Below are 17,910 nucleotides of genomic sequence, written 5' to 3' on the forward strand. Positions count from 1 at the left end.
AAGAAAGCAGCGACCCTCTTATTTGCAGTAAGCTCGAATTTACATAAACATGTTGAGGATCTAGGCATTAATTCATTATTAGGTCGTCATAAATTACGTTTAATAAATTTATATACAAGGTGGTTATCTACAAATGGTCATTTGCTGGGTATATTTATGGCGAGAGAAATAAAAATTATACGGCATATTAGAAATATATACAAGATTATGCTATTGCGAGTTCCTAGTATAATCTATCATTCACATTTCTCCCCACGTAGGTAATCCTATCAATTCATGGACTTCATCTTCCTCAGCAACTCTTCGATTACCCCATTCCCATAAGTTATCTAAGTCCGTTTCTGCAGGTCTCCAAGATGCAGCCTCGAAATCGATTATAACGATACCTTGATCTTGTGGATGTCTAAGAATATGTCTCTTTTGAACATCATCGTGGACAACTCCAGAAGAATGTACCGTATCATAAGCGTCTAAGATTTCGTTGCTATGTAGAACAATCAAGGCATCAATACTTTCCGATACTCTTCATATTCTTCTCACGTCAGGTAATAGCAGTTAAGGCCAAGAGATGAAAAATGATGGAAGAGATATAAGCTGGAAAAATACTAACATCGTATCTCCTGTAAGCTCCTCATTTTTCTGGAAAACCGATTCACCACAATATTCTAGAACCATCATCATAATCTTGCTTTTACCGTTACTAGATTCCCATAGACCATAATAATGAGGTACTACACCATGTAGTTTAGTTGAATATTTAGGATTTCTGAATTTGTTTGAAGATGAGGATGATAGGATGTTGACTAGAATATATGATTCTTTCATAACAGCTGACTCTGCTTCTTGTTTTGTATAAATATAAGATGTATCTTCAGACTTCTCAACGTCTTCAATTCTAGTAGGGAAACTGTCAAGGTTTATTATCTTAACCACGACTTGTATGGGTTTACTGTTGTTGACCAAAATACCATCTTGATCTAAATAACTTTTTGTCTTGAGGGTGATATTCGCTAGGTAAACATCATACAAGCGACCCCCTGAGAGGTAATTGGAAAGCTGGATTGTTGCTTCTGGTTGAGTTGTAAGCCCAGGTAAGACGGGTACGCTAGCCATAGTCGATCTCCTGTCGTGATGTGTAGAACGTACGTCGAGTGGCGAGCTAGGAGGGTCACTTTCCAAAGTAGAAACATCACTAGCTAGAGATGGGACATCTGAAACTCGAGCTGGATGGGATGCAGCAATAATTGACCATCGACTTGTATCAATGTGTTCAGGTAATTGGTGATAAGGTCGATGTCGTCCATCAGAATTCGAATGCAAATTAGATTGCAGAATGGAGGAATCCTTGAGTGTGACACGCAGCTTCATGTTCGTGATATTTGCATAACTGATACGAGAGAGGTTGAGATTGATATGAGGATTATCACGGCTAATATGTCCGGAAGAATGTTGAGGATCCTTTGACCGGACAGCTTCATTTTTAGTTGATGATGCAGTTTCAGCAGGTAAGTTGGTAAAGATGGATGGTCCTGATCTACTTTGAGGTTGAGTATCGAGAGGTGGTAGAGACTGAGCCGTCCGAGATCTGTTCTGCGGTTGTCGCTGCTTGCCTCCCAATCTAGCTTTCTTCTCTTCGTTTAAGAGTTGGCGAAGCGGGTCGACAATGTCCTTTGGGACAAACATTTTATCTGGTTGCTCTTCAGGTCGAGTGAGGAGTAAACCGGTGAATAGAGACAATGGGGTTGTTTGGCTAGCTTGATGGTTGGTGATAAGGGACGATGTTGTCGTGGGAAAAGTTTTTCTCGCTATAGCAGCCTGGATTATCGTTTTGATCGTTTCTTTCACGGGTGCATTAGCGGATGCAACCAGAGATTCCAAGAATTGAGGCGTAAAAGAGCGTTCCGGGTCGAGGGGATCTCGTAAGATGACTCGAGATACTCTACATTTGTGCGTCGCGGAAAGGTAGAACAAGATGAAAGCATCGTAATTACCGAGAACGCAAAATCGGGCTCGGTTGACATGAAGCTGTTCGACAACCTAGGGGGTATTCTTTTGGCATCAGCTACCAAGCACAGATATCATGAACTAGGTGGAATTTAGCAAGAGAAAGGAAGCAAGGTAGCGGCTTACCTGCGCAAGTATGTGCTGCATTCCCATGGACAATTCTGACCAACGAATCACCCCTAAATCATTTGCTCCTCCCTTCCTAGTACATATAAGCTTTTCTTTGCTATAGGAAAGCTCGACATCTTGCTGTGCGAGTAAACCCATAAAAATGACAACATCCCTAAAGGACATATATGGTTTGTTCTCGTAGACGGAAATAGGAGGACAGTTGTCAGGTTGAACAGGGTTTGAACCATAGGTGGATGAAGGTAGAATTTCGTTCGTATCCAAATCTGAAGTTCCTGAGCCGACCAATCCAGCAAATTTCCATAACCTTCTGACCAAATCATTGGGAGTGTGGAAGTTGTAATCCCTTTTGACGTATTCATTTGCTAAATCTCCAAGCGCATCTTGAATTAAAGAAGTTACTGGAAGTTCTCCACCCGCAATGTCGACAAGTTTAACCCATTCTCTTTTGCGATCTTGATAAGTTGAGAAGGTTTCGCCATTCTGCATAGCTTGGATACCGTCTTCTGTCCAATAGGTATATTTACCTTCTGAGCATATCATCTTGCTCCACCATGTGTTCATGAATGTCGGGAAGTGGCTGTTGGTGGCTGCGGTAGAATGGTTGATAGACAGTTGTTTCAATCGACTATCGATCTTCTCGTCGAGTAGATTACTGTCGAGCTCGAAACTAAATATGTATTGCATAATGTTGTCAGCTATGAATCTCTCGTGTTGATCTAAAGGGGCTGTCCCACGTAATCTTGTCAAGAGATTGCCAGAAAGCTAGTGCAGCTGTACTTGAAGGACGTCTAGTACTAGCTGGTGTTGATTTCTGCAGACTCGATTTCTTTGGCGAGGTGTTCAATCTGGTCGATGGACCCTGAGAAGTTGATGGGTTTCCTTCTTCTTTTCCTTTACCTTTCACTCTCTTCCTTCTCGATTGACTATCATGTTCATCTCGAGCTTCACCCTCATTTCTTCCTCGTTTACTTTTCGAGCTCTTCTTTTCAGTTTCGACATCCTCGTCAGGAACGACATCCTCGTCAGGAAATTCTGGCATGGGTGTATCAGCTTGCATTGAAAGTCTGTCGACACCAGGTAAACTAATTGGGGGAAGTACATGTTGAAACAAGCAGCCTATTGACGTTGTGGGAAGGTAGCCAGGTGGTAAGGTTGTGTATTCATAGAAAGGTATGGTTGCAGTATTATCCAAAAAGCTGACAGTGTATGATGAGTGACTATTACGGGTTGGACTTGATGGATTTGATGAATTTGATGGACTTGACGGATTTGATAAGGATTGTAGTGTTTGTAGCGGTGGTTGACTGTCAGAGCAAGAAGAGAGCTCCTGCTGCGTCATGATGATGGCTTGAGCTGCTCAAAAGTGTTGATTGAGTTGATGAATGTGACGAAGTGGAAGAAGAAAGAAGGAAAGATTCGCAGATGAAAGTGTTGAATAAACGTTGAAAGGGGGTATGTAAGATCATGCGTTTCCCTGTTAGATTGACAAGGCCGCGCCTAACTCTGTTTGCCGGAAGACTTCATTACGATTATCGCGATCAGACACCGAAGAGCCGTGCCTAACTCGCCGTCTGTTTGGTTGTTTGTTTAAGTCCCCCAGACGAACGTGCCTAATTACGTTACATCGTCCATACAAGTGGAGAAAGAGGACAGAGAAAGAGTGTTTTATTATACGACGTAACATCTCCATAAGTGACTTGTCATTTCATCATTATATGACAATATGTTTGTCAGCAAAGATTGATGAGAATCTATATGTCTCGGTCGTGCATAAGCAGCTACACGAAATGAACTGACCAAATGGTACAATGTTCAATCCGCGGAATCCGAATTGAACCTGCTTATATACTGATACGAAATATGCCATTCGTTACATTATAATAAGCTCTAGTATAGTGGAGCTGAAACTGGAATCCATCCACGACCGACATCGCCGACTTTCTACTTTTGTATACGATGAAATCTCAAACCAACTACTTTACCTTATTCCAAGGTCGAATTATAAATCCACATGAAAATATGTTTTAGGAGTTGACAACTTGATCGATTCGCATTAGAATTGAATACACAGTCCACTACTTAGTCTACGCTGCCGCATGTTCTCCTAATCGTCGCTTCAGGACAGAGCAATCAAGTTTGGTAAAAGAAGAAGAAGTGGGTGAATCTGAATCTATACTTTTTTGTAGGAAGATAGCTTTGTCAAGATCTTTTCCGTGAGTTTCTACAGATCATAGAGTCACGTCACAGCTATATTTATTGTTGCCTCAGTCGCAGTCCTTGATTCGTCTCGACTACCTATACCACTGGCAAGGCTCCGGCGATACTCTACCGAATACCACTTCTATACCGGTCCTTCTGGTTTACCATCATCTCAAGGGTATTTTAGTGATCTACACGTAAAGTCCCGGACTTGCAGCGGAAGCTACTGTTAGTCTAATAAGCCTGGCAATGGTAAGCGAGGTATCGATTGGGAAATGAATGATGATTTGATCGTTGAACGAATACAATCTTCATTGGATGGATTCTTCAATGGGATTCAGTGATGCATTGATCAGAATAATGATGAATTTGCGCCTTACCATGACGGGAAAACTATGGGTAATTTTATGCATTTCCTTTAGAAGAATCATGTCATTCCAATTCGTAAATCTCTATCTTTGCTCTACCTACCATATGGTACCTTGTACAGGATCTTCAGTCTCTCTACACTACATTGGATACTCCCTAAACCTATGGAAATTCGACGATCAGCCCGTGATCAAATAGTGGTCAATATATTCTACCTCCCGCACTCGAGCGGCAGAGATTACTCCCACCTTCCCACTTAGTATTATTTCTGCCACTGCTGATGGTAACAAGCACTTCTGTCGAGGTCAAGCAAGATAGTCTCAAAACATTAAGGTGAATCTGAAGCTCTCACTCCTTTACGAAATAGAATAGTTGGTGGAAATACAATTCCTATCTAGTTAGCTAGTGACAGTTAAGCAAATGGAATTAGATCAACCTCTGAGAAGAAGCTAAAGTAGACACTTGACTTCTCGAAAACGGAAGCCAAGAGTTGATTAGAGTCCTGTTTATATCGTTCAAAATCTTCGTCAAGAGTACCGATCACGCGGAAGGCCTAATTACCCTTCAGCAATAAATATACATACAATAAACCCTATCCGCTACTGTATTAACTCCTCACCAAGTTCGAATATCTCATGTACTGTAGAACTCGGATTAATACTCGATTCTTGATCTTCAATTGTGTCAGATGCATCCTTACTTGTATCCCATAATCCACTCCCAGGGTACTTGTAGAAGGATGCAATCTCTCTCCAGCGAAGTTGGCTTCGACTCAAGCTGTACCAGTGAGTTTCACGTCACAAAGTAGTCGAGGTATATACCAAGCGGCGGATGCTCGCAGTCTCTTTCACTACTAACATCCTCATCCAGTTTCGTAAAATTCCAATTATCTTCAGAAAGTATTACACGTAAATGATCATAAATTGGTTGTTGCAATATCATCTGTCGTTCAAACGACGATTAATGTTTGTTTACTACAACTCATCTTCCCAGAAAAAAGTCAGCTCTGAAGTAGCTATTTCTGAGTCCGCTTCAAGTGTAGTTTAATCTGCAGATACCATTACAATACTGACCGGATTCTCTGACTTTAGTAAAACAGAAAATCACATCAAGATCAAAATCTATCGGTAATTTCCTTGGTACATCCGCCCCTATCAATTCAGAGTAAGAGTTGTTGATGATAAACTGCCAAGTATCCGCCCTATGGAATTACGATGTACTCATCAATACCAGGTCAAAAGTTAGCAGTACCTCATTCTTCGTGTCAATGTGAAACAAGTGAAAGACAGAGAGCATAAACCTTGTATTACTAGAATTGCGGTAAAGTTGGGGTTTTCCCCTGCTTGGCTCATTTTTGTAGACGATGATGTACAATGGTGTTAGCGAACTAGGTAAGCCTCTGAACAGTAAATTGCAGATGAAACGAGTCAACCAATTGTGCATGTAAATTCAATGAGCCGAGTCTGGTATTGTTGATCGAGCTGAGAGGATCATGTGGCACGACCCAACATGCACCGTAGCATTATCCACATGACTGGCCGTTTCCATATTGCGTGATTATACAGTTATTATCTCAAAGACGTTACCGTAAGATATGACTGGGGAATGATCTGGAAAGGGATATAAAGACGACATTTCATAGACCTTTTTTATGTTTTTCCCCATCGGTGAAATATCATGAGTTACTTTCAATCGACTTCACAAATACATCACAATGCATTTCTATTTTAATGTCCGTCCACATTCAGCATTTATTACAATTAATCATCATTATCCACTATACTAGCGGTCTAGTCATCCCGATAGCACGGTCGTAACAGTGGATTTCATGGATCATTGGTTTATTTGTAGACAATTCCTTGATTTATCACTTTTTACATTCCACTTTACTTCAATAACTCTACTTCATCAGTCAGCAATCAATCATGGTCTTTCAAGCCGCACCAGTGGACAACTCATAAACCCGGTTAAATGATATATTAGCTGCTAATCAAACATTACGTGAGTCGCTTGACAAGGCTAACAACCGATTAGACAATATTCCGCCACCTCAACCTATAATCAGTGGCAACAACAAGCGCAATCCATCTGAACTCAAGGTTGCACCACCCGGATACTTCACTGGTGAAAGAACGCAAGTCAAAAACATTCATCGCTCAAGTCTCTATGATTGTTAGTCTACAATTGTTTCGATTCCCGGATGGAACAACCAAGTGTTCCTCCAAAACACCTTTACCTCAATCGAATGCTACTGGTCCGGAGATTTCAGCAGTTCAACAGGATCAGCGCAACGGATTGTTGCTACCACTCAGTCAATAATTCAGCCGTCGATCTTCTCCAAATTGTCCTCACACTTCTTTTGGTGATGTCGAAGAGCAAAATCATGTGACTGCTATGGATGATTATATCACTATTCCACACTTTTGCGGTTATTGAGGTTCACTAAATTCAATATCTTCAAGGTGGAGATTATCCTTCTGAATCCTTTTCTACCTCAGCAAATCAGCTTGATCAGGTAAGCGTATTTATTTGACTTTAAGAGATTGAGAGATTCCGCTGATAAAATCTGGTTATTCGAGTCCGATTCATCCAATAATTCACTAGACAGTGTGGTAAGTGTTCCATTCTTGACGCTCAATCCGCCGCATATGGCTGGTCGTAGCTTACTTTTGTAGGATCTGAAATGGATAAATTGAGAGTGACGGATTCATCAACTACTTCGCCAATGCTATCGATGATCTACTTGCCTTCCGCGAGTGATCTCGAACCGTGGTCTGTGATACGTATAATGTGCTCATAGAATCTTTCGAACAGCTTCCATCAGTAGCTCCATATCTGTCCCAAGATATCGCTATGGTTGTGCTCCAGATTGTCCGAAACATAGATTTCAACACAAGTATGTCGTGTACACATTGAGGACCCATCAATTGGGAGCGTATTTCCCAATAAAACATTACCTATAATCGCTGAACCTACGAACCCTTCTCCAAATGATGACACCCCGTCTTTTATTTTAAGTTCTCGCCAGGGTCAAGGTGCTTTATGGTCAATTACTGAGATCCGACAGTATACTTTCGATAATTCCGCTGCAGGTCACACCAACAGTATGATCGAGACTATGAGTGTCATCAAAGTCTCTGCTCCCTCGGTCTTTGATGGTATCGCTCTCGAAGAGGGTTTTTGTGATGTGGAACGCGCAAAATTAGCTATTAAGAATGAATTCGATCTGTCAAATGATAAATTTGCGAACTTTACAAGGTGAGATCGCTCCAGCTTTCAGAGGTATCCGTGTTGGTAGAACAAAAGTGAATCGGAAGGAAGAAATCTAGTCGATCATCATGGCAGATTGTGGGGATCCAGATTAGATTTGAGGAACTGTTACACCATGAAAAGTGAGATGTGATTGCGCCTCAGTGAATCTGGCCGATTTTGTCTGTCTGCAAACTTTAGGTTGAGAATCTTGACGCTTATAAAACGTCCATACGGATGGTATTCCTAGAAACCATTGAGAAGCGACGGTAATTTCAGAAGCCTTGATTTCGAGGGGTCTTTGACAGAAAATTCGTTGATGGAAGAGCAATCAGGGCAAGAAGCTATCAGGGAAGTTCAAGCGCTGGAAGAGCTCTGCGAAGAATACTCAGACTATGTGAGAAGTTCAGTCCATCTGAACCGAAATTGTCAAGAAAGTGACGGACATAAAGATATAAAACATGCCTTTTTTGGTGATAATTCTGTGTATGGATCTGTTTTTAAAAGATGAATTCGAGAGAATACAGATGATAACGAGCTTTTTTCATGACTCTGATGGATGATTTGGTTACCACATGACATGAATGGGAATTGCTCAATGGAATGTCTGCTTACGGAGAGTCTACGGATCAAATCGTGGGCAGCCGCTCAATGTTTGCACAACAAATGACGGACATCGATCAATCTTCTTACCCTACGACTTATTACTATTTACGTTGTATTGAATCACTTGATTCGCTTGATCACTTGATCACTTGTTCATTTGATTACTCGATCACTTGATCACTTGTTCAGTTGTCTACTCAAATCGTCTTCATTAAGAACCTCACCTTCTTTGACATGCAAAAATATACCAAACCTTCTGACACCTCATTTCCTGTTCTCATTTCGTCCTCGAAACCTACGATAAACAAAGGTTCAACTACCACTAAACATTGACGTAATGTATCCCAGCCGAAGTCCGGATTCGTCAATACCGTTTGGGATCACCAGACTTATTGGACTTAAGTGCTTCCACCCAACCGCAGTTCACATCTTCGAAAGCTTCTGGAGTTCAATCTCGGATCACTGTACGCACTTCCAACGGAAGGAATACCTCAGATGGACATCAAACTTCAAGACCTTTCAGTCATCACGACTGAAGCTATGACTTTCAACAATTCAAACCTGTTCTCAGTTTCTTCTAACCGCTTCCACGAAGTAATCATTAGCTTTGTGAGTAGCTTCAAGGAACAGAAGCCGTATACATCTAAATGTACCGATTTCAACATGCAATCAGAATACACTTTCAGTGTTTCCGGATACATACCCGCCTGAATTGAATGCTCAACAATCCTTTGATCAGTGGAGTAGAGTAAGCAGAGGAATCCGAACAAAGATCGTCACTTAGCAGGCTAAAAAGCTGTAAGCTGGTCACTTCCAATTGGATACATGAATGCTTAGCAGAAAGCAAATTGTTACAAGCTACGAGACACTTAACCTTGTTATTCAATGTCGAAGATGAAGATCAGGAAGAAGAAGGAATCCGGTTTGGCAGTACAAAAGATGATGAAGCTCTCGAATCCTCTGAAGAAGTTGAAGAAGGATTCAGAGAACATTACCTCAAAGTATAGGAGATAAGAAGCCTCCCAAGTTTTCAGCAGTCCCAAAAGATCAAATTATGCTGAATACCTTGAATAAACAAAATAATTCTAAGCCCAATCACGAATCTTCGGAAGGGCAAGAAAGGTTTTTATGATTGATCCACATTCCTAGTGAGTTGTATCCAAACGGGTCTGCAACTATGAGTTTGGATTTGTTAAAAAGGTCTTTTGACAGATCACCTCGATGGCTTTCTCATCATAGAGTTGCCCACATACATCAGAAGCCAGAAGTTTGGGTAATGAATCTCAGACTTTACTAGAAACTGAATCTCCTCTGTTCGAAAGCTGTGCGAAAACTGCAGCTAAAAGATCGAGATCCAAAATGGGAGAAGCTGATGACGAAGATCCTAAGAACATCAAAAGACTGTTGTAATATTACGTAATACATAATACGCTCTGTAGTTCTCCAAGAGGTTTTTCATACAATTTACTTCTTGTACTTCCTCATCGCTATATAAGACGCTGAGGAAGTACAGGTAAGTTCATATTATCCATGCATCGCTATATAAGACGCTGAAGAAGTACAGATTCTCACAAAGACAGCTGGACTCCACGGGCTGTGATGAAAATTCACTACGAGGTACTGCGACCATACTATCATCAGCATGTTTCGATGCCGGGACTAACGGTGAGGAGGATGGTAACAGGATGACGCACGGTTTTGGGTGTATACAAGGATGAGGAGCCCCAAATGATGGGACGGAATGAGGGTGCGTTGAGCGACGATGTCCCTCCTACCTCGCCAAAGACCCCGCTCATCTGCTGTAAGTACTTAGCGGCGATGCCAGTGTACCTCTGTTGGTCGATCACCGACGATTATCATCGATTACAGGCGATGGTGTTGAGCGTACGGAATACTCGGTGATATATACAAGTGACCATCATCAGCAGATAGAACTGATGGTGAGTTCGCTACTTTGGTGACAATTCTGTGCTCACTGTTGAGATTATACGTTCCATATAGGCATCGGACCATGCAAGTGTCAGTCTTCAAAGGGAGACGGATAATCGACACCGATTAGCTAATGGGAGAATGACTAAATAGCAGGACATACTGAAAAAAACGAAATCTCTACCAACGAGTGGGATCCTCCAGATTCCGGAGGAACAATTGAAGTGTCTATTATATGGAAAATTGATGAATTATGGAAAAATGATGTATGACGATCGGTCGTGCCAGTCCATTGAATACGTTTTTCACCACTGCGCGAAAGTAGAATCCGCACTCTGATATGTAAGGAAGGATGTATGCTCTTTCGCCAGACTGTTTCATGTCATAGGGATTGCAGTCTAACAATGTACCTCTAGTGAATTTACCGAAGATGATGAGTGATGTATTGCGAGAGTCGGGCGATGACCAGGTAGATTCAATCTCCTTAAAATTTCAATGAGGCCTAATCTTCCTCTTTGACATTGATGCGCTTTTCCAGCGCTGACCATCTCTCTTCTGGAGATAGTTTGAGCTCAACGAATATGATATACTGTTGACACCCACCCCAAATGACTTTGGGTGAATAGGATATGCAATTGACCTCCAAGTGTCGTCGGTGGATAGTGGGCGAGGACAAAATCGTGTGATGTTTGTTTTTGCCTGGGTGCGTGGTTAGTCCCTTTATCAATCAACAACGTGGTGCTGCCATAATCTTACCATAGCTTGCAGAACGTATAAATGGCACTGGAACTGCAGCAGGTCTAGCGGTTTAGCGGATAATAAAGAAGCTATGATAGGTTTTTATGAGATATGCTCATCCTTTGTTTGAAAGCTACGCCAGCTGATCTGTGACCATGTAACGTTCCGCGACTACAGCTCGTGAGCTTCCACTTATCGTGTCCACCTCCTCGCGATTGATCGTGCGCCTTCATCTCAACATCCAGCATCATTTCCTCTTTCTATTTATACTTGTCATCCTCTATTTTGTCAGAGAATATAGCGATGCATTCAGAGATTACCTTTATCAAAGTGACGAGCTCAGTGCAAGGGCTATCACCTCTAGGGCAAGTGTGACAATTACCAACCTTGGGACACATTGTATATTGACCCCAGATGCCTTACAAAGGTGAAAGAAGTAGAGGAGGAGAGGATGGCTAAGAAGCAAAAGAAAGCGCCCAATAATAGAGAAAAGCATGCATGTAAAAGGTCCATAGTAAGCATGGAGGTCAACCCTTTCCTATCCGCCCTTGACCTGGAGGATTTTGATGAATAGTATGCATTGTTATTGGAGATTTATGTATAAAATGACTTGAAATTAGGTGCTCAGTAAGGTGCTCAGTGAAGTGGACACGGAAAAGTGGAGGCTCACGAATTGTAGTCGCGGAAAGTTAGCTACCAACGATTCAAGGGAATAGTGGCTTATCGATGATATCTGACCAACGATGGATACCGAAAGGAATACAAGGGATGATCAATCACTCACCGTCTAACTTCGGTACATTGGTCAATCTTCGGTCAGATAAAGTCATATCGGCGAACAACAACGAGAATAGTAGAATAAGGCTTCGGAAGGAGCAATAGATCCTCTTAAGAAGTCAAAACCTGTAAATTTTGTTGAGATTTTCGAAATGGCTTTTATGTGAATGTTAGTTCAATCTGGCAAGGTAGATCCTCGTCGTCAAATGAATTCAGATCTATTCCGCAATTTCAAAACGCCCGTTGTATTGCCGCCCCATGCGATAAATTGGCTTACTTATGTTGATCAAGCTAAAAAGTTTGTTGACTTGCGTTCATTTACTCGTTGGAAATGGCCCTCACACTGTCACCCTGATCCAGAAATTCCTGCGCAGTCGGCGTAGCATTGTGTGACATGATCATTACAAGTGACAAGTCATAAAACAAGATTAGGAAGCTACCTCCGTACCATTGAATCCCCATTTGGTTTCTTCCACAAGCTCAATCCATGCTTTCGCGACAAAGATCTTCTTCCGGGTCCAGTAAGCGTATCTTGCTGAACATATCCTATTAGAGGGCTACCCTCATGAAGCTAGATTATATCAATTTGAGGCATAGTCTGGCTGGAAACCTCCAGGTCAATACCATTAAAGCTTCTCATATGCTCAATTGATCACGGTCCATAGACTCTTTGGCAATCAGTGGAGAAACAAGCGGGTAAACCGTTGAAAGTCAGGATATGTCCCGAGCATTCCAGGTACATACGTTGACACTGACACTGAATATATTGACCGGGCTGCCTAACCAAGAAGAGATAATGCATTGTTCATCGAACATCTGGGAGCACCAGGAAATCGAGCCGCAAGTCTGTTTTCTTCAGCATCAATCATCAATCCCAGCTTTTCAAAGCTTTGGGCCTGAATAGCCTTTGCCACCGATAGCCCTGTGAAGACTTAGCTTGTTTTCATTTATATACTACTACCCAATTCACTCTCAGATAAGCTAACGATGAGATCACTCTCATTCTGTTTTGATCCTGGACCCTTCTTCTTAGATGACACGAGCACCATGCAATCCGCCCTAGACAGAGAAATAATTAAAGCAATAACGACTTCTTTTGCACCTGTTTATCCAGTCAAATCACTTGACTTATCGTTTTAGGCTTTCAAGATCGCGTGAAGCATTGCTTTGAAGCTGTTGGGAACAGTTGGACGACTTTCATCTGAATGTGCTTTCCTTCATTGCCTCTATACCCCAATACATTACCAGGATTATTCCAGCTGTTCTTTACACATCATTCTGCATCCGGAGTTAACGGTGGCATTGATAGCCTTACATCCAGTTCTGGTAATTTGCGATGTCACTCAATTCGGCACTCGTAAACTGGTCGCGAACTTGCGAAACTTACAGCTGCGTAAATTCTACCAATCGTATCACAGTTACTCTCCTCCAACAGTCCAATCGTGATATTGGACAAGAACAACATGCGAATTGAAGTAATATGGACTCAACTGAAAACTCGCGGAAAATGCATATGGCGCTGGCGGGATTAACCAAGAGAAATCCGATGGCACACGGGAGCTTTCAGTGAAAACATGTACCGGAAATCTGCAACGCGTCGGTAATCTTTGTGTAGTTTCCGACAGCACACCGCCGGCCGGCGGCGGTCTCCGCTGGTACTGATCCTGTGATCGCCCATGCTGCCGTCGGTAACTAATGAATGATGCCAATATTAGTGGTATTCAATTTAATATTTTTCGTTTTTATGTCAAGATCTCCCCCGATAGCATTGAAAGAAAAGAGCAGGAGATGACAGCTTGCCCTGATATAGCTCAAAACCGAGGGATATTCATTCCTACTTACGAGATAGGAGAAGCGATCCGGCGTGCGAACTGCAGGTCGCGTGCAGCAGTAGTGCCGCCAAATTGGAAATACCAGATGTATCCGCCAGGCACTGTTCAGTTTCTGTATCGGAAATATGTCGGAAACGCTTCAGGCACTGTTCAGTTAAGTCGGGAGGCAAAATACAGGCACTGCTCAGTCTTCATTACAACCTGTCTTTCGCGAAGTCGATTTAGTGACCAGATAGCGTTTCTGACCGATTAAGCGTTTCTAAATCGGACTACAAATACTTCTAATCCCGATTACGAATGTTTCCCCTGTTTCAGATATTCGGTAATAGCTTACGGCATTCGTGCGCCAATATAGCCAAAAATCGACCATTTCGAAGAATTGAACACCCCTACTATTTGAGCATGATACAGCTACAAGTTAAAAGAAATGTTTTAGCTTGACCTCCAAGAGGAGTTTAGAAGACGTTGGAAGCCGCCTCAATTGCATCAAATTTTAGTATATCAATCATGTATAGCACACCCTAGCTACCATCTAGGCTTTTTGAAAATGCCATTTTGGATGGCTGCACCACATGTAATATGGGCACCAAACATCGGTCATTTCAGTAAGTAGTGATGAGATTGGCTAATTCAGTTATAAAGGGTCCCGAAAATGGTTGGATGAGTTATTTCTTCTGTGAAGTTCCTGTTCGATGGCTCCAAATCTGTTCTCCTAGAAATGTTGACGAGCATGAAGAGTGTGGAAGGAGTGTTATTTCTGGCTTGCTACACCTACAAATTCCAACAAATCAAACCCAGTAGCTGTGAAAATGGCAGCTTCGTCACCACTTTACCTGAAGTATCAAGGGCAAATCTGGAAGACAAAATCAGGCACAAAATATCGCTGGTAAGCCCATCCGGTATATGGTAAGATGTGTGATTAATAGGCTCGAATAGCCACAGCCAGAGGACGTTCTAGCTTTACCATTTTTGTAGATACAACACGAGATGATGGACCGCCGCTTGACGTCATACTCAAATGAATGTGCACAGTCCAGAGTCTTGATTGAACACTTCTTTGGCTGTATCATTCGGGTATGTTTTTGAATGAAACAGCGGCGCTTAGCAAATTTACGCGATGAGTTTCATTATAACGTGATGTTACAGCATGAAGGAATATTATAAGAAATATTCATTTGTATGACGAGAAGTATCGATGGGCCATGACCTACAGGACTTCCCTTTGTTACGCACTTTAGCTATGTGAAGCCTTGAAATTCTGAAAATCCCGGTGAGGTGATTTTGGCCCGAGTCCGTGTGAAGATGTCGGACAGGGAGGACCGAAAACGCTCCATAAGAGAGATTATGAGATTCCAGAGCGTATTGAAGACCTCTTTGGCAATTATAGACAGTATGATACATATGGCCACAGTTTGTTAAATGAATCACCTTCCGGATTAACCTCTATATACAAAGTGGTGATACAGTAGAAACAAGGAGTTATTGAATGAGTCTCTCGCTCGTGTGGTCTCGGAAATAGACTGAACTCTACTGGTATATGTGTAATAAGTATTCGTTTGCCTCTCTCTCCTCAAACTGTAACTTCGACGGAACAGGCAAGACCTATGTTCGAGAACGTTTGCGATTGTTGCGATCAAAGCTTACACCAGTTTCACCGCCATTCGCAGACTCTTCTATCTCAATACGTTCAGATGAAGTGATTCCATCTGTTGAAGCAGAGGAGGATATGCCGAAGAATCGATTTTTATCCTACATGGGTTACAGCCCCCTTGTAGTCAGTGCAGCTGCCAAGGGTGACAAAGCAGAGATGGAAAGGGACTCACTTGAGTCATTGTGTCAACAGCCTTACCAAGCTTTCTCTACAGTACGTGTTAGCTCCGCCCGCCATTATAAGAAGCTACGGGCCTCACTTACCATAGCAATATTGAGTTCTTCCGTTACGAGCTCGATCTCGCATTTGCCAGAAGCAATCTCTCTATCTTTCACAAACATCTCCTGCCTCAGCGTGGCAGCAGCGTGATTCTTTTCCGCTACCGCTTGATCTCTTTCGGCGAATGCTTGATCTCTTTCAACTAGATATCTGTCCCTGGCAGCAATAGCGATATCCCTATCGGTTATTGCTTGATCTCTAGCCGCTATCAGTCTATCAGTACCGGCTAGAATGGTTTTGTTCTGCTCCTTCAGAGCACTTCTTGCTTTCCCAGCCTATTTAGGAATGGCGATCAGCTCCCAATTACATACGTATCCGATATACCTCAAACCATGACTCACAGCTTGCACTCTACTCGATTTACCATCCGAAATCTGGGACTAAGAAGTGTTTTAGCTCACTTACAGAAAGGAGACTCTGATACTTACGATATTCGAGTTGGACAGCGCACTCAAAGGTCGTGTAATCAAGCTTTCTGGAATCATAGTTTGCTCCATCGTGCCTTTACCAATTTCAAACATTTCCTTTGCGAATTGTAGTGTTTTTTGGGCAGCCACAATATCCTCATCGGTAACAGTACAAACAAATTGAACGGTATGTGGCATCTTCACTCGATTGAGAAAGACTTTGTTTCTGAAAGACATGATGGTAAAGCGAGAGTCAGCTTCCATCTCTTGGGAAAGACAGTACAGTATGTATTGGACCCACAAGGCAGTAAGTGAACAAGAAGTCTTCCATCCGCCATTTCCTAGATCACGAATCAGCTTTTGAAAATGATAAAGACTAAAGATCATTCAAGAAGAGATATATCAGTAAGCAAGGCAATCGTCTAGTACAGCACTGTCATCACTCACCTTTCGTTAATCGCCCCAGTCTCCTGTCCTCTTCTTCGCTTCTCTTCGGCAGTAGTGCTTACAGCTGAGCCAGCTGCTGTGGATTCTTGACCTGCTAGATCTAATGGAACAGATTTTCAGCTTTATGGCTTTCAATTCATTCCGACCATTGACTTACCAAAGATTTCTAAGGATGCGATCATTTGTACAGCTTCGTGTACTGTCTGTTATTATGAAAGATGATCCAGTCAATAAAGACCCTTGGTAAGCCTAATTTACGGATACTTACAAGTCGAAAGCATGTATGAACCCGTGAACTTTTCGTATTATTCCCAGTTGCAGCTACCTTTCTTCCCTTCTCGATCCGATTTCTAATATTTTTTATCTTTGCTAGTTGATCAGGTCCTGGAGCTATTTCATAAAACTTGGGGCTGAATCTATAACCTGTTGACGAACTACCTTGAACGCTTAGCGAAGAACGTTCACCGCCACTGGCAGTAGCGGTAATGTCGTAAACGGTTTGCTCCTCAAATTCAAAAACGCTTAGGTGAATTGAAAACGTCCTAGACTGGGATGCATTGCTTGCGTTAGATGGGATAAGCAGGTTGTCGCAGTATTCATCCAAGAGCCCATTCAGAGTGTAGGTTTTACCGGAACCTGACTTTCCATAAAGAGCGATAGTAACATCTCTTTCAGCCACACTAAGTGCAGGGGTCTTTTGCGAGGCAGCGCTGAAAGATGCTTCTGAGGGATTGGATATGGACAGGATAGCTGTAGATTGAATATCAGTGATATGTATGCGTAAGATGTGGGACAATTGATACTCAGGTCAAATGTGGAAATAATTCGACTCACCATTAACTGCAGGAGCGAGCAATTCTTGATAAACGCAACCTTGTTTGATGATAACGGGATCGAAGTCATTTGCTGCATGAAGATAAGGATGTTTAGTCTAATCGCAAACGGTAGTTGACAAGTGTCAAACTTACTACTATGAGTTGCTACGGTCTCCCGGACTATCTCCCTTATCCATCCCTCGTCGTTCGATGTCTTGGAAGGTTTGGGTCTATATCGTTCAACTAGTCAATTGAAACCGAAAAGCAACATAATCGCATGCACTTACCGAACAAATACTTTGGGCTGAGATAGCTTGTATATTTTAACTTTAAGTCCGGAAGAAGAACTAAAACCTGCAGAAGTATGGGGTCTAATATTCGCCTGAGATGTAGGTCGACTCATGCTGGATAAGCCTATCATGGAGGAAGGTTGGGATCGTTAAATCACCTGTCGAATACTAATATTGCAAAAAGAG

At 42.2% G+C, this 17,910-nt stretch overlaps 2 protein-coding genes across 2 annotated transcripts; both read right to left on the reverse strand.

Annotated features, from left to right (window-relative positions):
* Positions 1-240: 240 nt before the first annotated feature.
* On the reverse strand, positions 241-3,475 carry IL334_007968 (uncharacterized protein; the record flags this gene model as incomplete). Its single annotated transcript, XM_062939657.1, has 4 exons — positions 241-484; positions 611-2,037; positions 2,131-2,803; positions 2,871-3,475. 4 exons carry the CDS (start codon positions 3,473-3,475, stop codon positions 241-243), a joined length of 2,949 nt encoding a protein of 982 aa, XP_062795708.1.
* Positions 3,476-15,437: 11,962 nt separating this feature from the next.
* On the reverse strand, positions 15,438-17,837 carry IL334_007969 (uncharacterized protein; the record flags this gene model as incomplete). Its single annotated transcript, XM_062939658.1, has 12 exons — positions 15,438-15,584; positions 15,659-15,694; positions 15,750-16,040; positions 16,107-16,139; positions 16,194-16,398; positions 16,474-16,548; positions 16,620-16,719; positions 16,777-16,822; positions 16,888-17,369; positions 17,454-17,525; positions 17,588-17,664; positions 17,722-17,837. 12 exons carry the CDS (start codon positions 17,835-17,837, stop codon positions 15,438-15,440), a joined length of 1,680 nt encoding a protein of 559 aa, XP_062795709.1.
* Between the last annotated feature and the right edge of the window lie 73 nt (positions 17,838-17,910).

Source organism: Kwoniella shivajii, chromosome 12, assembly GCF_035658355.1.
Source record: "Kwoniella shivajii chromosome 12, complete sequence".
Lineage (NCBI taxonomy): Eukaryota > Fungi > Basidiomycota > Tremellomycetes > Tremellales > Cryptococcaceae > Kwoniella > Kwoniella shivajii.